Source organism: Lepus europaeus, chromosome 7 (assembly GCF_033115175.1).
Source record: "Lepus europaeus isolate LE1 chromosome 7, mLepTim1.pri, whole genome shotgun sequence".
NCBI classification, from domain to species: Eukaryota; Metazoa; Chordata; class Mammalia; order Lagomorpha; family Leporidae; genus Lepus; species Lepus europaeus.
The window spans coordinates 55,636,283-55,658,682 of NC_084833.1; the positions used below are offsets into that span (position 1 = coordinate 55,636,283).

Genomic DNA, 22,400 nt, shown 5'->3' on the forward strand with positions numbered 1-22,400 from the left:
TACATCCACTGGTTCATTTTTCAAATGTCTGCAATAGCTAGGCTGGGCCATGTTCAAACTAGGAAACTAAATCTCCATTTGGGTCTCCCAAAAAGGTAGCAGACACCCATGTACTGCCTACTGCCTCCCAGGGTTCACACTAATAGAAGCTGGATTGAAAGTGGAGCTGCAGTTCAAACCTAGGTACTCTAATATGGGATACAGGTGTCCCAAGGGGCAATTTAACTGCTGGAACACAACACTTGCCCCTGAAATCCCCATTCTGGTATATATTTTTTTAAACTGCCTTAGATTCCAGAATGCAAGCTGCACTGAGATTTCTTATTACTTTGGTGCTGTTTTGCATATATTTTAATGAACTTTAGGATGTGAGAAAGTTGCCCATACATACATCATTTTGTGGAACTGGTGAGATTTTCCTGTACAGGTATTGAACCCCCTATTCTTGCTTTCATCCATAAAAAAACATAGAAATGCTAAGGGATATTATTAAAAAAAAAAAAAAAAGAAGCAACTTTACATACCTGCATTTTTTTCTCTTGCTCATTTTCTCCAATCATTCCAGTACCTGCAATACCTTCACTTCCATCAATTGACACCTACAGAAATAAAATAAAGCTTAAGAACATTTTACATTTTGATAATGGTTTAGGTGGTAAGTACATGGAGATTCATTGACATTTATTTGTGTGCCTCCCTGAAAATTTATACAAATTGTTAAAAAAAGGCTTTAAGTTATGACAGATGTACGTTCAATGCAGGAAGGAAAATCAGTATTTTTGATGTGGAATTTGAGACTTTCCTTTTTCTAATCTCTAATTTCTACTTTTTATTTTTTTAAAGATTTATTAATTAATTTATTTGAAAGGCAAAGTTACACAGAGGGGCAGGGAGAGAAATTTTCCGTCCACTGTTTCACTCCTAAAATGGCAGCAATGGCCAGCGCTGGGCCAGGAAAAGCCAGGAGCCAGGAGCTTCTTCTGGGTCTGTCATGTGGGTGGCAGGAGTCCAAGGGCCTGGGCTATCTTTCACTGCTTTTCCAGGTGCATTAGCAGGGAGCTGGATTTAAAGTAGAGCAGCCAGGACTAGAACTTGTGCCCAAAGGGATGCCTGCACTGCAGGTTTAATTTGCTGCACTATGGTACTGGCTCCTCATTTCTACTTCTTAATTCATAATTAATTCCACCTATAGATTATTCTTTCTTTTATGACACTCATCCTTGAATATCTCTTTTTGCAAATAACCTGCTATCCATTTCTTTTCTATAAGCCCTTACCCCATTCCCTTATTTCCTTATTTTTCCTCCAGTATGTCCTTTCACATGTTACTTTTTTTTTTTTTTTTTGGACAGAGTAGATAGTGAGAGAGAGAGGGACAGAGAGAAAGGTCTTCCTTTTTGCCGTTGGTTCACCCTCCAATGGCCGATGCGGCCGGCGCATCTTGCTGATCCAAAGCCAGGAGCCAGGTGCTTATCCTGGTCTCCCATGGGGTGCAGGACCCAAGGACTTGGGCTATCCTCCACTGCCTTCCCTGGCCACAGCAGAGAGCTGGCCTGGAAGAGGGGCAACCGGGACAGAATCCGGCGCCCCAACCGGACTAGAACCCGGTGTGCTGGCGCCGCAAGCGGAGGATTAGCCTGTTAAGCAACGGCCACACATGTCACTTCTTTTAGGTTCCATGCTGACTTTGACCCTGAATTATTAGCTTCTTGATAATTTATGCTTTTTTATTTTTTTCATGAAAAATAAAGAAGCTATTGTAGGGATGTTATTAACACTGTGAAATGCTGTACCTTTGCTGCATACTGTTCCAAAGCACTGATGGTGTCGGGGTCAATTGTGGCATCCCCAGTGTGCAGACCAGCCACTGTTCCATCTGCTTGAATGGCCAAGATGGTGTCAGACTGTGGAACTTGCACCGCATGGTGAATATAAGCTGTGGTGCCATCCTCCAGCTGAACTGCCTGTAATGCGCTCTGGTCGTAACTGTCTGAGGGATTGGAAGAAAATAGCAGTAAATTAAAGATAATGTCATCATCTGCTGCCTTCCAATCAGCATTAGCAGGAAGCTGGATTAGAAGTGGAGCCAGAACTCAAGCTAGCACTGATATGGGATTGGGGCATCCCAACCATTAAGCTACTGCACAATAGGCCTGCCCCAACTTCATATTTTAATATATTTTTTTTGGACAGGCAGAGTTAAGAGAGAGAGACAGAGAGAAAGGTCTTCCCTCCATTGGTTCACCCCCAAAATAGCTGCTACAGCTGGTGTGCTGCGCCGATCCGAAGCCAGGAGCCAGGTGCCTCCCCCGGTCTCCCGTGTGGGTGCAGGGCCCAAGCACTTGGGCCATCCTCCACTGCCCTCCTGGGACACAGCAGAGAGCTGGACCGGAAGAGGAGCAACCGGGACAGAATCCGGTGCCCCAACCAGGACTAGAACCCAGGGTGCCGGCGCCACAGGTGGAGGGTTAGCCTAGTGAACCACGGTGCCAGCTCCAACTTCATATTTTAAAAGAAGTTTCTGAGCCGGCGCCGCGGCTCACTAGGCTAATCCTCCACCTTGAGGCGCCAGCACACCGGGTTCTAGTCCCGGTCGGGGCGCCGGATTCTGTCCCGGTTGCCCCTCTTCCAGGCCAGCTCTCTGTTGTGGCCAGGGAAGGCAGTGGAGGATGGCCCAAATCCTTGGGCCCTGCACCCCATGGGAGACCAGGAGAAGCACCTGGCTCCTACCATCGGATCGGCACAGTGCGCCAGCCGCAGCGCGCCAGCCGCGGCGGCCATTGGAGGGTGAACCAACGGCAAAAGGAAGACCTTTCTCTCTGTCTCTCTCTCTCACTGTCCACTCTGCCTGTCAAAAAAATTAAAAAAAAAAAAAAAAAAAGTTTCTATTGAAGTCCTTCAGGGACCAGGGATTTTTGCTGTTCTACCCTGTTACTGAACAGTTCAAATTATGAGACATTTTTTCTTAAACTGTGTCCAAATCTGCCACCTTATTTCTTCAACGAACAAACACAGTTCTTCTTTCAAATGACCACCCTTCAGCAGCCAACAACAGGTCTTATTTTCCCCACATTCACACTTCTCCCTCATTTTGTTCATATTTCCAAAGCTATTTTACCTTTGGAGGTATGGTGAATAAATGCTGTGGTTCCATCTTCCAACTGCACTGCTTGACCATCCTCTAGACGCAAACTGTCCCCTGCTCGAGAATGACACTTACATTTAGATTCCAAGTTTTCTGGCCTGTTCTGGTTTACTCATTTTATAGAACATCATAAAAAATTGCTTTTTGAATCTTTGAACATGTAAATAATTTCAGTAAAGCTGGTTGGAGAAAGTGTTTAAAAGTTAAAAGGGTACTGGAATATTTATTTTAGAAATACTCTCGTATATACCAGACTATAAAGAGAGTTGAAAGAGGAAAGAAGAAAATTAGGAACATGTAGGGTTCAGCTCAAATAACAGAAACATTCACTCAGGATTACTGCCCATTTAGCTCCATAGTGCAGTCCAGTAACTTCTTTTCCTTTATCTTTGAAATAAAGTGTTGGTTAAGTTAAAATAAAATGGTGTTTAGAATCTCTCTGTGGCATCTATTAATCTCACTTTTCAGAAAATGACTAGAGAGCAGAACCAAGTTTAAGTAGTAAGATGGAGCTGAAGGCAGCAAATATTCGATGAGAATTACGACGGTTTCCTGTGCTACAGCTTAAATACTTACTACTTTTAGGTATGGGTACATGTTGAACATAGGCAGCAGAACCATCTTCCAACTGTATGACCTGACCATCTATGAGTTTTCCATCTGGAACAAAAGAATCAAGCCAATAAATCAGCACAAATTAAAAATGTAAACTTTATATAATTTCAAAATAATATCAACTATAAAAACATACACTACTTAAGCTCATGTTCATCTTGATTCTTCCCTCTATGTTCTGAAGCAATTCAATAACACATCCAGTGATCCTACAGAAAGCAGAAAATCCTCCCTCAGCCATCCTTCCTCCCCTCCAATTTTCAATCAGACAAGTTCAAGAGGAAGAGTGGCTCATCACAGCAGGCTACTTGAGTTGAACCTCCATATACCTTTCAGGGCCACTAAGGATCAGTGACCCTGACTTGTGTAGAAACTGAAGCTGGGGAGACAGTTATGTTACTATGTGAGACTAGCTGTCATTCTCATTCCTAGGGGCTGTAAGATCCTTGTCTATATATACTTGTGCTCAGTAGGTAACCTCAAAAACAAGGAGTTTGAGAACTGGGCTAGAGTAAACACTGATTCAGAGGTAATATTGTATTAGCAAAATCAAACATCTTTACTCTCAGTGTATTTTCTTTTTTTTTTTTTTAAAGATTTATTTATTTATTTGAAAGTCAAAGTTACACAAAGAGAGAAGGAGAGGCAGAGAGAGAGAGAGAGAGAGCGGTCTTCCATTCACTGGTTCACTCCCCAACTGACCACAATGACTGGAGCTGTGTCAATCCGAAGCCAGGAGCCAGGAGATTTTTCCAGGTCTCCCACGTGGATGCAGGGGCCCAAGCACTTGGGCCATCTTATATTGCTTTCCCAGGCTATAGCAGAGAGCTGGATCAGTAGTGGAGCAGCCGGGACTCGAACCGGCACCTATATGGAATGCCGGCACTGCAGGCGGCGGCTTTACCCACTACGCCAGAGCGCCACCCCTCTCAGTGTATTTTCTAAAATCATTAAATAATAACCTGAGGTAAAAACCAGAAGAAAGATCTCACTAGACATAGGTCAAAAACCCTCTCCTCCTCCTCCTCACTATCTAATGAATTTGATACCCTAGTACCTTCCAAATACCTCAAAGGTGCTATTAATTTATTAAAAATGGGGCTGGTGCTGTGATGTAGCAGGTTAAAGCTCTGACCTGCAGCTCTGGCATCCCATATGGGCACCAGCTCAAGTCTCAGCTGCTCCACTTCTGATTCAGCTCCCTGCTAATGTGCTTGGGAGGATGGCCCAAGTCCTTGGGCGCCTGTAGCCATGTGGGAGACCAGAGGAAACTCTTGGCTCCTGGCTTCAGATCATCTCAGCTCCAGCTGTTATGGCCATTCGGGAGTGAACCAGCAGATAAAAGACCTCTCTGTCTCTACCGCTCTCTGTAACTCTTTCAAATAAATAAATATGGTTTTTTAAAAAAATTTGTATGAGAGTGAACTAGAGAGAGAGACAGAGAGAGCAAGCTGGCTCCTATCTGCCTGCCTCACTCAGTAAACGCCCACTTCTGACTGCGGCTGGGGCTGAAGCTGAAGCCAGAGCCAGGACCTGGGAACACAATCCAGGTCTCCCACATGGATAGCAGGAACCCAATTCCTTGAGTCACCACCTGCCGCCTCTTAGTGTCTGCACTGGCAAGAAGCTGGAGCCAGGAAATGAACCCTGGCACTCCAATGTGGTATGGGGGGAGGGAGGGATCTCAATCTGGGCCTCCACTGAGGCACAGTTGCCTCAGAGCTCTCTGCTATTGCCTGTGAAAGCACTGGTAGATAACCCAAGTCCTTGTTCCCTGCACCCACGTGGGAAACCTGGAAGAAACTCCTGGCTTCAAATCATTGAGGCCATCTTGGGAGTGAACCAGAGGATGGAAGATCTTTCTCTCTCTCTGTATCTTTACCTCTCTCTCTGTGTAACTCTTTCAAATAAAATAAAATAAATCTTTAAAAACATTATCAAAACAAAATTTAAGTGAGCATGAAATGATTTAAAATTATGACATACAACACAGTATGCTTAGGAGAGACTGGGAATAAAGTATAGTTTTTAGGTACTCCAACTGTGGGTCTATGAATTGCTGGTATTAATTAACAAAACCGGCTATATGTGGGGCACATACCTTTAGAATTGTGCTGTATATAAGCAGTAGAGCCATCTGCAAGTGTTACTGCTTGCAAGCTGACACCTTCCATGTTTTCTAAATTGTCACCATCTATTATAAAAAATAATTATTTTCTTTAGACAACTACCGTATGTGCATGCTGACTAAATTAACTCTAAGGGGGTGAAGGCTAGACAAGCGGCAAGCTGCTTAGCATAGATTCAAATGGGCTTTCTTTTAGCATTTACAAAATTGTTTCCCTCCCTGTTGTACCCACCATCCAAAATCAGGTAAAAATGTCTTGGAAAGGCAGGACTGTGTTGTATTCAGCTAAATGAAAAACAAGGAACTAAGCACAGTGTTGCAAGCTTTCATTTTTCCTTCAGATAAATGGTATTTGCAAACCCACAGGATCCCTTCAAACACCACTACTCACCTGCTACAGTTACTGCCTCTGTCAGGCACAGGGTAACATGCTGAGCCTCCATTCCTCCTCCAGGAAATTCTGTCATTCCCTGAGAATCTCGATTTATTTGGGCTAACAACATTTTCTACCTTAAAGAAAAATATAGGCATTTGAGAACAAAGAATAATGCACACGAAATGAAAGTTACAAAGAAAACCTCAGCCCCATAAACAAATTCTGAAGGATATAAATGATGCTTGAAATAAGATGAAATTTTACTTAATATGTAGGGTAAGAGTATTAGAACTAAGAAAAAAAAATCTCTCTTAAATCTTAATGAAGTGGCACTAATGAGAGGGATTAGAAGGGCATAAATGCTCAGAGCAGTTTGCTCAGCACGCCCTCCTGGTCTGCTTTCAGTGTCCTTTATTTTCCCTTAGACAAACACTAAATATGTTAATATTTTATAATCTAAAATGTTCATCTTGTCTTGGGTAAGGAAAGCAAAACATTGCCAGGCAATTGTGAGAATTACAGAGAGGAGAAATTCCTGGGGCCGGTGCTGTGACGCAGCGGGTTAACGCCCTGGCCTGAAGTGCCAGCATCCCATATGGGTGCTGGTTTGAGTTCCAGCTGCTCCATTTCCTATCCAGCTCTCTGCTATGGCCTGGGAAAGCAGCAGAAGATGGCCCAAGTCCTTGGGCCCCTGCACCTGTGTGGGAGACGCAGGGGAGGCTCCTGGCTCCTGGCTCCGGATCGGCGCAGCTCCAGCTGTTGCGGCCAACTGGGGAGTGAACCATTGGATGGAAGACCTCTCTCTCTCTCTCTCCCTCTCTCTCTGCCTTTCCTCTCTTTGTGTAAAATAAAATAAAATAAATAATTAAAAATAAATCTTTGGCTGGCGCCGTGGCTTAACAGGCTAATCCTCCGCCTTGCGGCGCCAGCACACCAGGTTCTAGTCCCGGTCGGGGTGCCAGATTCTATCCTGGTTGCCCCTCTTCCAGGCCAGCTCTCTGCTATGGCCCAGGAAGGCAGTGGAGGATGGCCCAAGTCCTTGGGCCCTGCACCCGCATGGGAGACCAGGAGAAGCACCTGGCTCCTGGCTTTGGATCAGCGAGATGCGCCGGCCGCAGCGGCCATTGGAGGGTGAACCAACGGCAAAAAGGAAGACCTTTCTCTCTGTCTCTCTCTCTCACTATCCACTCTGCCTTTAAAAAAAAAAAATCTTTAAAAAAAAGAGAGAGAGGAGAAATTCCTGACATATAACTCTTAAGACTTCTAACAAAATTGACCTTGTCTGAAAAGAGAATGCAATAGGGCACTAAATATGGATAAAATACATACCTCTAGACAGAAATAGTTGGATAGGTTTCATAGTTATAAAGCACTTTTCAGATTCCAATAAGTTCTTGGACAGTGTTAAATGGAATAGTCCCAAAGGGCCACAGAAGTTCTTGGGCTCGTCTAGCCTCCTTAGATCACCAAAGCTGTCCAGCAAACTTTCATCTCTCCAAAGTGACTATTTAACACACTTTCCATTTGCCTTCATTTTTCTGCTCCTCCAACCTCACCTTCAGCAAATTAATCAGCCCTCCCTCAACTTGACAGAAAATTAAACATATACAAGTCATCAGAAAGGCCTGAAACAAACCTGTCATTCCACTATACTATCATACATTATTTCTTCTTTTTCTCCTTCCTTAAGGCAAAATAAGACTAATGCCTCCAGACTGTTCTCTGCGGAGCATCTGGCTTTCCGGGTGGGTGGGTGGGGGCTGCAAACAACCCACCCTGCCCCTGCTTCCAGTTCCTTCTCAACAACAATTTTAAAACAACAAAAATAAAAAAAGCAAACTCTCACCTCTTACTCAGCTTCTAGCCCTCCTTTTCTTCTTCTTTTTTTTTTCTTTTAATATTTATTTATTTATTTGAAAGGCAGAGTTACAAAAAACGATGGAGAGGTGAAGAGAGAGAGATCTTACATCTGCTGTAATGGCCGGGAATGGGCCAAGCCAAAGCCAGGAGCCTAAATCCATCCAGGTTTCTCATGTGGGTGCAGGGACCCAAAGACTTAGGCCATCTTCTGCTGCATTCCCAGGTATAGTAGCCGGCCCCTCTCTTTCCTTATCATAGCTAATTTCTTTCAAAGTTGTTGCTTTAAAAAACAAAAAACAAAAAGACGTTGCTAAGAATACTTCTTGATTTCCCACTACTGTCTAGTTTCTATCTCTAACTCTACTGAAACTTTTAGGATGTTAATCTCTACTTTCATATAAAATTCAATGTATTTAACCGAGAAATAAAAACATACATTCCCAAAAGCATCTGTACAAGAATGTTCACAGTTGGGACCAGCATTGCAGCGCAGTAGGTTAATCCGCCCACCACCTACAATACCAGAATCCTACATGAGTGTCTATTCAAGTTCCAGCTGCTCCACTTCCAATCCAGCTCCCTGCTAATGTCCCTGGGAAAGCAGCAGAGGATGGCTCAAACACTTGGGCCCTTCGACCCACATGAGAGACCTGGTTGGAGTTCTAGGCTTCTGTCTTTGGCATGCCCTGGCCCCAGCTGTTGTGGGGAGTGAACCAGCATATGGAAGATCTCTCTGTCTCTCCTAACTTTTTCAAATAAAATAAATCTTTTTTAAAAGAATGTTTATAGTATGATAATTCTGAATTGGAAAGAATCTAAACATCCATCAAGGAAGAAGAGCTAAGCCAGTTATAATAAATCTCTACAGTATAATAGTACCTATACAACAATCAAGAGGAATAAGCTGGGCCGACCTTGTGGCGAAGTGGCTTAAGCAGCTGCCTGCAATGCTGGCATCTCATGAGGGCCAGTTCCAGTCCTGGCTGGTCTCCTTCAGATCCAGCTCCCTCCTAATGCACTTGGGAAATCAGCGGAAGATAGTGCAAGTGCTTTGGCCCCTGCCACCCACACTGGAGAACCTGATGGAGTTCCAATCTCCTGCCTTTGGCATAACTCAGCCCCAGGAGTTGTGGCCATTTGGGGAGTGAACCAGTGGATGGAAATCTACCTCTTTCTCCCTCTTTCTCTCTGTCACTCTGCCTTTTAAACAAGCAAATCTTTAAAACATTGAAATCCAGGCAGTTTTTTTTTTCCCCCATAATATCTATTTTCTATGAATTTTTGAAGACTCCTAATTATGTATGGATTTCAAATTTTCCTTGCACCAAAATAAACTATTATTTTAATTCTACAAACTTTTTTTTAAAAAAAGTTATTTATTTGAAAGGCAGAGTTTACAGAGAAGGAGAGATATCTTCTATCTGCTGGTTCACTCCTCAAATGGCTGCTTTGGCTGGGGCTAGGCAAGGCCAAATCCAGAAGCCAGGAACTCCATTTGAGTCTCTCCCATGGGTACAGGGACCCAAGTACTTGGGTCATCTGCTACTTTCCCAGGTGCATTAGCAGGGAGCTAGATGGGAAGTGGAGCAGCCAGGACTTGAACTGGCACCTATATGGGATGCTGGCATTGCAAGCAGCAGTTTAACTCACTGCACCACAGCACTGACCCCTCCACAAACTCCTTATCTAACTGCCAATTGGCTCTGGTCACCAACTTAAGTTACTTAACTGGTAGGTTATGCCTAGGAGGGAATGTTTATAAGAGATACTTAAGAATGAAGATGCTGTACATAGACATCCTACTTCAAATTCTCATTTTACCACATATTGTTTATATGACTAAGGGCAAGTTATTAACTGCTCTGTGACACAGTTCCCTTCTCTGTAAAAGGCTAATTGCATCCCACAGAGAGCTACTGAGGACAACTGCACCTTGCATTTATACATTGTTGCCATTAATGCTTCCTCATAGTTTTGAGATAAATGAGAAGAGATTATACTTGAATGTACCTCTGTCTTATTCCCTATTTTTCTGGTATTACTACAAGGTACTGCCATACAAGAAAACAAGGAAAAAAAAAACTTTGGTGATGAGTTATTTATGAGGAATGTTCCTCGTTTTTCTTTATTAAAAAAAAAAAAAACCTTTGCAGAGATATAAATTGCATACCCTAACATGTATCCATTTAAGGTGAATAATTCAGCATCTTTAGTATACTCAAACAGTTGTGCAATGATTACTACAGCATAAATTCAGATTTTTTTTTTTTAAAGATTTACTTATTCATTTCTTTGAAATCAAGAGAGAAAGAGGGAGAGAGGGGATGGGAAGGAGACAGATATCATTCTCCACGTATCATTCATTGCAGCACTACAATTCAATGCAGAATTTCATTCTATCATATGAATATGACATTTTATTTGTTCCTCACATACTGATGGACATTTGGGTTGTGTCCACCTTTTGACTATTATACATAATGCTTGTAGAGACATTTGTATACAACTTTTGTGTAGACAAAGATTTCATTTCTCTTGTGTATATATACACTGAGGAATGGAATTCCTGGGTCATGTGGTAACTCTATGTTCAACCTTCTTTTTTCTTTTAAAAGATTTGTATATTTGAAAAGGAGAATGACAAAGACAAAGAGAGAGAGAGAGAGAGAGAGAGAGAGAGAGAGAGAGAAGAGACCGAGGAGAAGGGGAGGGAGGGAGGGAGAGAGAGAGAGAAAGAGAAAGACAGAAATCTTCAATCTAGCCGGCGCCGTGGCTTAACAGGCTAATCCTCCGCCTTGCGGCGCCGGCACACCAGGTTCTAGTCCCGGTCGGGGCACCGATCCTGTCCCAGTTGCCCCTCTTCCAGGCCAGCTCTCTGCTGTGGCCAGGGAGTGCAGTGGAGGATGGCCCAGGTTCTTGGGCCCATGCACCCCATGGGAGACCAGGAGAAGCACCTGGCTCCTGCCATCGGAATGGCGCGGTGCGCCGGCCGCAGCGCGCCTACCGCGGCGGCCATTGGAGGGTGAACCAACGGCAAAAGGAAGACCTTTCTCTCTGTCTCCCTCTGCTGTCCACTCTGCCTGTCAAAAAAAATAAAAATAAAAAGAAATCTTCAATCTGCTGGTTCATTCCTCAAATGAACACAATGGCCAGGATTAAGTCAGGTTGAAGCCAGAAGCCAGGAGCCAGGAACTCCGTCTGGGTCTCCCACATGGGAATCAAGGGCCCAAGCACTTGGGCCACCTACCACTGCCTTTCCAGACCCATTAGCAGGAAGCTGGAACAGGAATGGAGTGGCTGAAATAAACTGGCACTCTGGTATGGATGCCAGCATCAAAAGATGTGACTTAACCCACTGTGCCACAAAGCCAGCCCCCTTTACTTGTTGAAGAAGAATCAAACTTTTCCAAAGTGCTACAGCATTTCACTTTCCCACTAGCAATGAATAAGGGTTCCAATTTCTCTACACCCTAGATAACATTTATTTTCAGTATTTTTTTTTAATTATAGCAATCTGGCTTAACAGGCTAATCCTCCGCCTTGTGGCGCCGGCACACCGGGTTCTAGTCCCGGTTGGGGTGCTGGATTCTATCCCGGTTGCCCCTCTTCCAGGCCAGCTCTCTGCTATGGCCAGGGAGTGCAGTGGAGGATGGCCCAAGTGCTTGGGCCCTGCACCCCATGGGAGACCAGGAGAAGCACCTGGCTCCTGCCATCGGATCAGCGCAGTGCGCCGGCCACAGTGCGCCTACCGCGGCGGCCATTGGAGGGTGAACCAACGGCAAAAGGAAGACCTTTCTCTCTGTCTCTCTCTCACCATCCACTCTGCCTGTCCAAAAAAAAAAAAAAAAATTATAGCAACCTAGTAAGTATGAAGTGGTATCTCACTGTTGTTTTCGTTTGCATTCTCCTAAAGGCTAACAATGTTGGACAACTTTCCACATGCTTAATGATCTTTGGTAGGGGCCAGCATTGTGGCACAGTGGGTAAACATGTGGATAAAGCACACTTTGTACTGCTGCGACACTGGCATCCCATATCACAGCACCAGTTCGAGTCCTGGCTACTCTACTTCTGATCCAGTTTCTCTTTAATCACCTGGAAAGACAGAAGATGGCCCAAGCAGTAGGGCTCCTGCCATCCAAGAAACCAGGATGGAATTCCTGGCTCTTGGCTTTGGCCTGGTCCAGATTCAGGTGTTGAGTCATTTGGGAAGTGGATCAGCCACTGGACAATGTCTCTTCTGTGCAGCTATGCCTTTCAAATAAATCTTTTTTAAAAAATGACCTTTGGCATATTTAGGTCTTATAAGATCCTTTCCTTACATTAAAAACTGAGAAGCCTTTCTATTGTTGAGATGTAAAAGTTCTTTATATATTCAGGATATATTAATCCTTAATCAGATACAGGATTTGCAGTATTTTCTCCCATTCTGTCTTCCTGTTTAGTCTAAGTGATGGAAAAAGCAAATCTCACCTTAGAAAGTCTTCAGATTTTCTATTTGGGGGAATAATTCTACTCTGAATCAGTGTACTTTATTTTCAAATCACCTTCTCAGTCTCACCCCATTTTCAATAACCCATGAATATTATAATAGCTTTGAAATACCAGAATTTTTTCAATTTGAAAAAAAAAAAAAAACTTGAATCACAATAAAAAGTGCCAAATGTGGTATTTCAATTATAAATGTATTTAAGTAAAACCTTTTAACTTTATTCATTCAGTGAGAATAAGACCATTTAAATACTTATTTTTATCTTCACTTTATTTGAAAGGCAAAAGAGAGAGGGAAAGAGAGATCTTCCATTTGCTGATTCACTCCCAAATGCCTGTAATAACAAGGGCTGGCAGGAGACTGGAACCCAGTCTGGGTCTCTGAGATGTGCAGCAGAGACTCAAGTACTTGAGCCATCACCTGCTACCCTCCACAGTGCTCATTAGCAGGAAGCTGGATTGGAAGTGAAGCCAGGATGTGAACCAGGAACTACAATATGGGATGCATGGTCTTAAGTGGCATAGTAACCACTGAGCGAAATAATTTACCTCTCAATCTTTAAATCAAAGTAATAGGTGAAGGGTAGGAGTTCAGACCAGCAGTTAAGATGTCACATTCCACATCACAGTACCTGGGCTGGATTCTTGGCTCAAGCTCCTAACCCCAGCTTCCTACTAAAGCAGGACGCTGGTGATGGCTCAAGTAGTTGAGCTCCTGCCACCCGCACAGGAGACCTGAATTAAGTTCCTTGCTCCCAGTTCTGGTCACAGCCCAGCCCCACCCATTGAAGGCATTTGGGGAATGAACCAGTGGATGGGAAGGCAGTCAAGGCTCTCTTGAGGTCTCTCACTCACTTAAATGAACAAAATAAATTTAATGCAAATAACAATCCTCATTCACACATTTTAGTGCAGAGGATCATTTTTTATAGATCTTACAATATGCTTCAGATTAACTGGCACTAAAGAACAGTAGTAAAAATGTTTTTCAAAATTAGTCACTGTTTCTTTTTAATGATTTATTTATTTATTTGAAAGGCAGAATTACAGAGAGGCAGAGAGAGATCTTCCATCTGCCGGTTCACTCCCCAAATGGCCACATTGGCTGGAGCTAAGCTGATCCGAAGCCAGGAGCCATACTCTCCCACGCGGGTGCAGGGGCCCAAGGACCTGAGCCATCCTCCACTGCCTTTCCAGGCCACAGCAGAGAGCTGGATCGGAAGTGAAGCAGCCAGGACTCAAACCAGTGCTCATGTGGGATGCCAGCACTGTAGGCTGTGGCTTTACCTGCAGTGCCACAGCGCCAGCCCCAGTCACTAATTGTTTTTAAGATCTGCAGACACTGGGCCGACGCCATGGCTCACCTGGTTAATCCTCCGCCTGCGCCAGTATCCCATATGGGCGCTGGGTTCTAGTCCCAGTTGCTCCTCTTCCAGTCCAGCTCTCTGCTGTTGCCCAGGAGGGCATTAGAGGATGGCCCAAGTGCTTGGGCCCCTGCACCCACATGGGAGACCAGGAGGAAGCGCCTGGCTCCTGGCTTCAGATCAGTGTAGCACCGGCTGTGGTGACCATTTGGGGAGTGAACCAATGGAGAGAAGACCTTTCTCTCTGTCTTCCTCTCTCACTGTCTATAACTCTACCTGTCAAAAAAAACACAAAATCTGCAGACCCGAGTGTTTGCATGCCAAAGAGGACAGAGGAAAATACAGTATGGAAGCACTGGGCACATCCTTTCTGTGGAAAATAACTACTTCCACTGAACATACTTGAACATTTCTGTATACCTTTAGAGTTTTTAAGTTTCATATTAGCAATTTAAAACTGAAAATGGAAAACTTAACACAACATCAGTGTAACTAAGAGTTGACAAAAAAGTGCCTACCAGTTGTAGCCAAGCTGAGCTAGCTAGCTAAACTATAAACACACTTTATAAGCAAAAGATTGCTCATAAGAATTTCTTTCCAGGTGGCTAAAAGAGACACCAAAACCTAAAAATTTCCTTTCTCAGGGCCGACGCCATGGCATAGTGGGCTAATTCTTCACCTGCAGCACAGGCTTCCCATTTGGGTGCCAGTTTGTGTCCTGGCTACAAGTCTTCCAATCCAGCTCTCTGCTATGGCCTGGGAAAGCAGTGGAAGATGCCCCAAATGCTTAGGCCCCTGCACCCGCATGGGAGACCCAGAGGAAGCTCCTGGCCCCTGGCTTTGGACAGGCCCAGCTCCGGCTGTTGAGACCATTTGGAGCATAAGTCAGCTGATGGAAGATCTCTATTTCTCCCGGTCTCTCTACCTCTCAAATAAATAAAATCTTAAAAAAAACAAACAAACAAAAAAAAAACCTTTCTCTTAAAGACTTACCCCTTCTTCCCACCAAAGTAAGAAAAAACCCAGCTAGGGCCGGCGCCGCGGCTCACTAGGCTAATCCTCCGCCTTGTGGTGCCAGCACACCGGGTTCTAGTCCCGGTCGGGGCACGGATCCTGTCCCGGTTGCCCCTCTTCCAGGCCAGCTCTCTGCTGTGGCCGGGGAGTGCAGTGGAGGATGGCCCAAGTGCTTGGGCCCTGCACCCCATGGGAGACCAGGAGAAGCACCTGGCTCCTGCCATCGGAACAGCGCAGTGCGCAGGCCACAGTGCGCCTACCGCGGCGGCCATGGGAGGGTGAACCAACGGCAAAAAGGAAGACCTTTCTCTCTGTCTCTCTCTCACTGTCCACTCTGCCTGTCAAAAAAAAAAAAAAAAAAAAAAAAAAACCCAGCTAGGGCCAGCGCCCTGGCTTAACAGGCTGATCCTCCGCCTTGCGGCGCTGGCACACCGGGTTCTAGTCCCGGTCGGGGCGCTGGATTCTATCCCGGTTGCCCCTCTTCCAGGCCAGCTCTCTGCTATGGCCCGGGAAGGCAGTGGAGGATGGCCCAAATCCTTGGGCCCTGCACCCGCATGGGAGACCAGGAGAAGAACCTGGCTCCTGGCTTCGGATCAGCGCGATGCGCCGGCCGCAGCGGCCATTGGAGGGTGAACCAACGGCAAAAAGGAAAACCTTTCTCTCTGTCTCTCTCTCTCACTATCCACTCTGCCTGTCAAAAAAAAAAAAAAAAGAAAAAGAAAAAACCCAGCTAGCTAAAAGTAATCATATTGGGACTGATGTGTTACAGTGGGTAAAAGCGCCACTTGCAATATCGGCATCCCCATATCCAAGTTCCAATTCCAGTCTTGGTAACTCTACTTCCAATCAGGCTCCCTGTTAATGTGCCTGGGAATGTAGTGCATAATAGCCCAAGCGCTTGAGCTGGTTCCTCTAGGCAAGAGCCAGGATGGAATTTTGGGCTCCTTTTTTCAGCCCGCCCCAAATCTCATTATTATGGATATTTGGGAGTGAATTAGCAGAAGAAAGATACTGCCCCACCTCTGTTGGTCTACCTTTCAAATAAATAAATAAATCTGTTAAAAAAAAATCCTTTAAAATAAAGTATACAAAGGAAGAAGGCCACAGGCATCCTGTTTCAAAAGTCGCTGTTCTGATACAAAGCAAGGGGCAAAAGTATTCAAAATTAGGTAAAAACTGATTTGAGCAACATTTCCAGTCCCTCCAGGAAATAACTAGATAAAATCACAAAAACTAAAAAATGATGAAAATCTCAGAACTTCAGGAGTCAAAAAGTTCTCCTCAAATGATCATAAGCTGTACACACATTATAAATAATCTAAGGCTAAAGTAACATTAAAGGTACAATTCCCCCAAGCAGCTAGGTCATCTTTCTGTGAAAAACAAGATATGGCCTGCGCTGTGGCTTAGCAGGTTAAGCTGCCATCTGTGGCACCAGGATCCCATTTGGGCACCCATTCCAGTCCCTGCTGCTCCACTTCCAATCCAACTCTACTAATGTGCCTGGGAAAGCAGCAAAGGGTGGCCAAAGTCCTTGGGCTCAGGAACCCACGCGTGAGATGCAGAAGCAGCTCCTGGCTCCTGTCTTTGGATCAGCTCAGCTTCAGCCAATGCAGCCATTTGGGAGTGAACAAGCGGATGGAAGATCGATCTCTCTCTCTCTCTAACTTTCAAATAAATAAATCATAAAAAAACAAAAAACAAAACAAAACAAACAAAAAAAACACAAAAACCTCTCACTTCAAAGCACTATCCCAGTGGTCCAATGGTCAGTAACAGCTACGAACATTCTGCAAATTACACATCTGACAAGGGAGTTCTACCTGCAGTGTATAAACTTTAAAATTGGACTTATGATACAGCATTTCTCTAGCAAGCACATGAAAAAAAGGCTTGACATTATCAGCTACCAAAAAAAAAAAAAAAAAAGGCAAATGAAAAGCACAAGAGACAAACTGCATATCCACTAGGGTGGCTATAATCAAAGGCTGATAGTAAGTCTGGCACGGATGTAGAGAAATTGGAAACTTTACACATCAAATGGAAGAAAAGGAAAATGGTACAGATTACTTGGGAAAAGTCTCACCGTTACACAAAAAGCTCAACAAAGAATTATCATATAACACAGCAATTCTACTCTTAGGTATCTATACCCAAGAGAAATGAAAATGTATGTTTACACAAAAATTTATACATAAATGTTAGCAGAAGCATTAAGTATAGCCATAGGGTGGAAATCGCAATGCCCATGAAAAGATGAATGGATAAATAAAATGTGGTATGAAATACTATTTGTCAACAAAAAGAAATGAAGTACTGATACATGCTGTAACATCCATGAACCTGGCAAATCACAAACACCCAACTGTATGATTCCATTTATGGGAAATGTCTAGAACAGGCAAATGCAGTTTACGGTGGGGGGTGTGCATCGAGGGATATGGAATGGGGAGTTTCGGCTAATAGGTAGTTTCTTTTTGGAGATGAACGGGTTCCAAAATTGACTGTGGTGATGGCTGTAGAAATATGAATGTGTATGTTAAATTATCTCATTATCACTGTAAATGGTGAATTCTAAGTTATGTGACATCAATTAAACTTAATTTTTTAAATGAAGGTTGTTGAAAAAAAGAATCCCAAATATTCAAAATACGCCAGGATAACATTATACATCCAATCAATGTTTTGGGTGATCTACTCATGTTATTTTCTTTACCACATTTAACAATGAACTTAAACTAGTACCCTATAAGAAAAAAACTATGAAATACTAATCAGGTTTTTGTCAACTACAGCAAACACGCACCTTTTATTAAAGACAAAGCCGACTATAACGTGAAACCTACAATGTCTCACCATATCCCCAAGTTGACTATACCGGCTGATTAAGAAAAGTCCAAAAGCTGAGCTAATTTTAAACAAATAATGGGTCTGCAATGATGTTCTTCCCTACTCTCTTCGTTATAATGTGCAAAAAAACAAAGAGGGAAGGGAAAAAACCTGGCTCACGTCCCACTATAAAATAAATATACAGACTTGTTCACTCTGGCCAAAACTGGGGAAAAGGAATTATAATAAAATTGGCAATTTTTTATATTCTATGGCAGGCCTCAGCGACCTTTTAAAGTACGCAGGGGAAACAAGAAATCTGTCCACGATCCTGTTAGGAGAAATTCTGGGTGCGACCCGGAGGCAGGTCCCAAGCGGGCCTTGGGCCAGCCCTGCCGCCGGCGCCAGCCGCGAACCGTGGGCCCGGAGTCCGAGCTGGAGAACTCCGCCTCGGCGTGCCAGGGGACTCGCTCCGCGCGGAGGTCAGGCCGAGCAACGCCACCAGGCTCCCGAGGGCTCCACCCTCCCCGCCTTCTCTCCCTCCCCTCAGCGGTCCCCTGAGGGGAACAGGCGGGGCGCAGTGCGCGGAGACCAGGCGGGGGGAGGGGGTGCGTCCTCAGCGAGAAAAGCTCCGCCGCCCCAGAGTGGCCGCCGCGGGTTATTAATAAACTCCCTTCTGCCCAGGCGCCGCTACCGAGGCCGGCCGTAGGATCGGCAGGGCCTGTGACTAAGGCTTAGGAGCCGGAGCTGGAGCCCGGGCCCAAGCGGGCCCGCGCCGCCGCGCTGAGGGCGGCGGCCGGGCGGAGAATAATGCACACTGGGTAAAAACACATTTATATACGAACCTCCGAGAAAATTTTCCAACAATTCCTTCGTCCGACCACCATGCACCAGGACAGGAAACAGCCGTCCGGCCCCCAGGCCCCGCAACCCGCATAGCGAAACTGAGACCCGCCCCCATCCTCCATTGGGCTGCCACTACGTCACTCACTGGTCGAGTTCGGCTTGCCATTGGCCCACAGCTAGCTGACGCAAAAGGAAACCGCCTTAGCGACGTCCCCTCCTCTTGACGTCAGCCAAACCTGGTCTTACAACCCGCGCTTGAATGGCTGGCGCCAAGTGCTGAATCAAAGCTCCTGTATCTGACTGGTTCGCAGAACCGCTCATCCCAGACCGACACCGCCTTACTGACAAGTGAATTATGCTGATTCTGGGGCCCCAGCGGGAGGCGCCATTTTGTAGCGAGGGAGGGAGGCTGGTCCTTGTGATCACCCGTGAGGGAGAAGGGGTGACGGGCGCCATTTTCCCCGCAGGGGCGAGGAGGCGGCCTTGGAACTCCCGGTGGGCTTGCCGGATCGCGTTCTGGAGAACGGCTGGGCTTAGCCTAGCGATTGCTGAATGTTCGGTTGGGAGGGTAAAGGAAGTGGGAGAGTAGGAAAGACCTGACCGCTCCCTTGAGGCTTTTGCTGCCGGCTTGAGGCCGTTAGTCTGGGGCGAGGGCTATGCTTTCTTGTTTGCTGTATGCCGGTGACTGGCTTCCAAGCCGTCCTGTGCTTCCCCACTCACCGTGGGCTATCACCATGCGGTGGGAGGGTGATCCTTCGTCTCCTGCGGAACCTTCGGCGGAGCTTGGCCGCGGGCCGGCGGGTCTTGAACTTCGCGCACAGGCACTATGAATGCTTCTGAGCCTTAATATATTTCCGGCTCAGGATTTGAAGTTGTTTGAAGTAGTGTCACTACGTTCTTTTGTATGTTCTTTTCCTTTTGGGGCTTGGCAGACTAAAACAGGGTGGGGAAAGCATTCAGTCGGGCTCTCTATACCCATGTGTACGCATTAGTTGTGGCAAGTGTGATAATGTTTCTTTTCCGTCTGAATCCAATCCGTTTCTAAAATACTGGAAATACTAGCCGTGTCGGGGTATTCGGTAGATGCTCATTTGCTTTGGCAGCCAGGCCAAGTAAACAGATTTGTTAACTTGGGCGTGCAAGGTGTGGTTGAGTTGCTGAAACAGTGAGGAGGTTGACCCGTTGGAACAGATTTGGGTTCTGCTTGGGAAAACAGCAAGATGTTTGATTTAGTGTTTGCATTTCAGATAATTATGAAGTGCATAGGCGGTTAAGTCAAAAAGATATTTAAAATAGCCAGTCCTGTCAAAGATTGCCTCCCCCCCCCCCCACCTTTTCCTGATTAAGCTGGCCCTAACCAAGGCGTAGTTGCATAATTCATACCCAAATGCCGTTCCAGGGACATATATTGTTCAGATGACCTATGTTTAGGATTAGGTCACTTGAAACTGGAGGGTTTTGCTCTTTGAATACTCTTTCCCAATAGGTAGATAACCTTTTAAATAGAGTTGAAGAAAGTCAAGTTTTTTAATTTATACTGCCTGTATTTTCTGGGTATTTTATTTATTTATAATAGACTTTTTAAAAAAATATATATTTTTAATTATTTGAAAGAGTTACAGAGAGAGGTAGAGACAGGTAGAGACAGAGAGGTCTTCCATCCACTGGTTCATTCCCCAGATGGCCACAATGGCTGAAGCTACGCTGATCCAAAGCCAGGAGCCAGGAGCTTCTGGGTCTCAAGTGGATGCAGGGGCCCAAGGACTTGGGCCATCTTCCACTGCTTTCCCAGGCCGTAGCAGAGAGCTGGATCAGAAGAGGAGCAGCCCAGATGGGTATGTTTAGACTTAATGAGAGGGTGAGACAAATCTTCCATCTGGTGATTCACTCCCCAAATAGCTTCAATGGCAGGAGCTGGGCTAGTCCGAAGCAAGGAGCCAGGAGCTTCTGGGTCTACCACGTGGGTGCAGGGGCCAAGCACTTGGGATCAGAAGTGGAGCGGGTCCCCTATGGGATGCTGATGCTGCAGGCAGCAGCTATACCCACTTACACCATAGTGCTGGCCCCTCCAGTAGTTCCTAGATGTAATTAAGTCTAGTTTTCAGCAGTGGTAACATAATGGACAAGGACATAAACCACACCCATTCTCGCTCATTGCCCAAAAGAGATAAAAATTTATTCCTTGTCCTTTAATCTCAATTTGGTCCCACACCCTATTGCCTTCATAACTCACCCCTGCATTTTTTCCAGGTTCCCAAGGCCCAACACAGCCACCTGTAAGACCTGTGCTAGGAATTCACCTCCACCTGCTACCCCCACCCACAACCCTAGCTCTTTTTTTTTTTTTAATTAAAAAAAATTTTTTTTATTTTTTTGAAAGGCAGCGTGGATAGTGAGAGAGAGACAAATGTCTTCCTTTGCCGTTGGTTCACCCTCCAATGGCCGCCGCACTGTGCTGATCCGAAGGCAGGAGCCAGGTGCTTCTAGTCTCCCATGGGGTGCAGGGCCCAAGGACTTGGGCCACCCTCTGCTGCACTCCCAGGCCACAGCAGAGAGCTGGCCTGGAAGAGGGGCAACCAGGACAGAATCCGGTGCCCCGACTGGGACTAGAACCTGGTGTGCCGGCGCCGCAAGGCAGAGGATTAGCCTAGTGAGCCACGGCGCCGGCCAACCCTAGCTCTTAAAATATAAAAAGGCCCGGCCCCTGGGGACCCAGGCATTCTGCCACATGTTCCATCAATGTGGACAGCAGCAGTTGGTCACCACGTCTGTGAATTTATTTTCTCTGTATAAATTAAGTCTGGCTATAGATTCATACACTGCCTCGCTATTCTGTGCCGCTTTTCCTAACATTTTTGGTGCCCCACGTAAGGTGGCACCAATCTGCGCTTTTCTTAACAGTGGGTACTTCCAGAAATAAAAGATTTCAAAATCATTTCCGAGGGGAAAAATACTTGAGACAAAGTGAGAAGTTTCTATTTTTGGAAAGTTAAACTATATCTCCAAATGAACTGAAACTTTTTTTTTTTTTTTTTTTTGACAGGCAGAGTGGATAGTGAGAGAGAGACAGGGAGAAAGGTCTTCCTTTTGCCGTTGGTTCACCCTCCAATGGCTGCTGTGGCTGGCGCATCTCGCTGATCCGCAGCCAGGAGCCAGGTGCTTCTCCTGGTCTCCCATGCGGGTGCAGGGCCCAAGGACTTGGGCCATCCTCCACTGCCTTCCTGGGCCATAGCAGAGAGCTGGCCTGGAAGAGGGGCAACCGGGACAGAACCCGGTGCCCCGACTGGGACTAGAACCCGGTGTGCCAGCGCCGCAGGCGGAGGATTAGCATAGTGAGCCGCGGTGCCGGCTAAAAATGATTGTTTTTGCACATAAACATCTCAGAGCCACTTGTGGATTATTTTTCTATTTTTTTTAGAAGATTTATTTATCTGAAAGAGGTACAGAGAGAGGAGAGGCAAAGAGAGAAGTCTTCCATCCCCAGTTGGCCGCAACAGCCAGAGCTGTGCCGATCTGAAGCCAGGAGCCAGGAGATTCCTCTGGGTCTCCCACGTGGGTGCAGAGGCCTAAGGACTTGGGCCATCCTCTACTGCTTTCCTAGGCCACAGCAGAGTGCTGGATCAGAAGTGGAGCAGCCGGATCTCAAACTGGTGCCCACATGGGATGCCGGTGCTTCAGACCAGGTGTTAACCTGCTGCACCACAGCGCCAGCCCAGTATTTTTTCTGAATCA

At 45.5% G+C, this 22,400-nt stretch overlaps 1 protein-coding gene across 7 annotated transcripts in view; it reads right to left on the bottom strand.

The window, feature by feature from the left end:
* ZNF143 (zinc finger protein 143) overlaps positions 1-19,503 on the bottom strand; it is a 54,154-nt gene extending 34,651 nt beyond the window's left edge. The window contains exons 1-8 of one of the 7 annotated variants that reach the window (XM_062196524.1): positions 18,668-18,754; positions 8,232-8,404; positions 6,280-6,398; positions 5,862-5,954; positions 3,722-3,805; positions 3,119-3,202; positions 1,794-1,990; positions 525-599 (exon numbers count right to left, since the gene is read on the bottom strand). In XM_062196524.1, the coding sequence (XP_062052508.1) occupies positions 525-599; positions 1,794-1,990; positions 3,119-3,202; positions 3,722-3,805; positions 5,862-5,954; positions 6,280-6,391 (645 nt within the window). In that variant the 5' untranslated portion in view covers positions 6,392-6,398; positions 8,232-8,404; positions 18,668-18,754. Of the gene's footprint in view, positions 1-524; positions 600-1,793; positions 1,991-3,118; positions 3,203-3,721; positions 3,806-5,861; positions 5,955-6,279; positions 6,399-8,110; positions 8,405-18,667; positions 18,755-19,388 lie in introns of those variants that run through there. The other 6 variants (XM_062196523.1, XM_062196522.1, XM_062196525.1 and 3 more) reach the window with 6 other exon arrangements.
* Between the last annotated feature and the right edge of the window lie 2,897 nt (positions 19,504-22,400).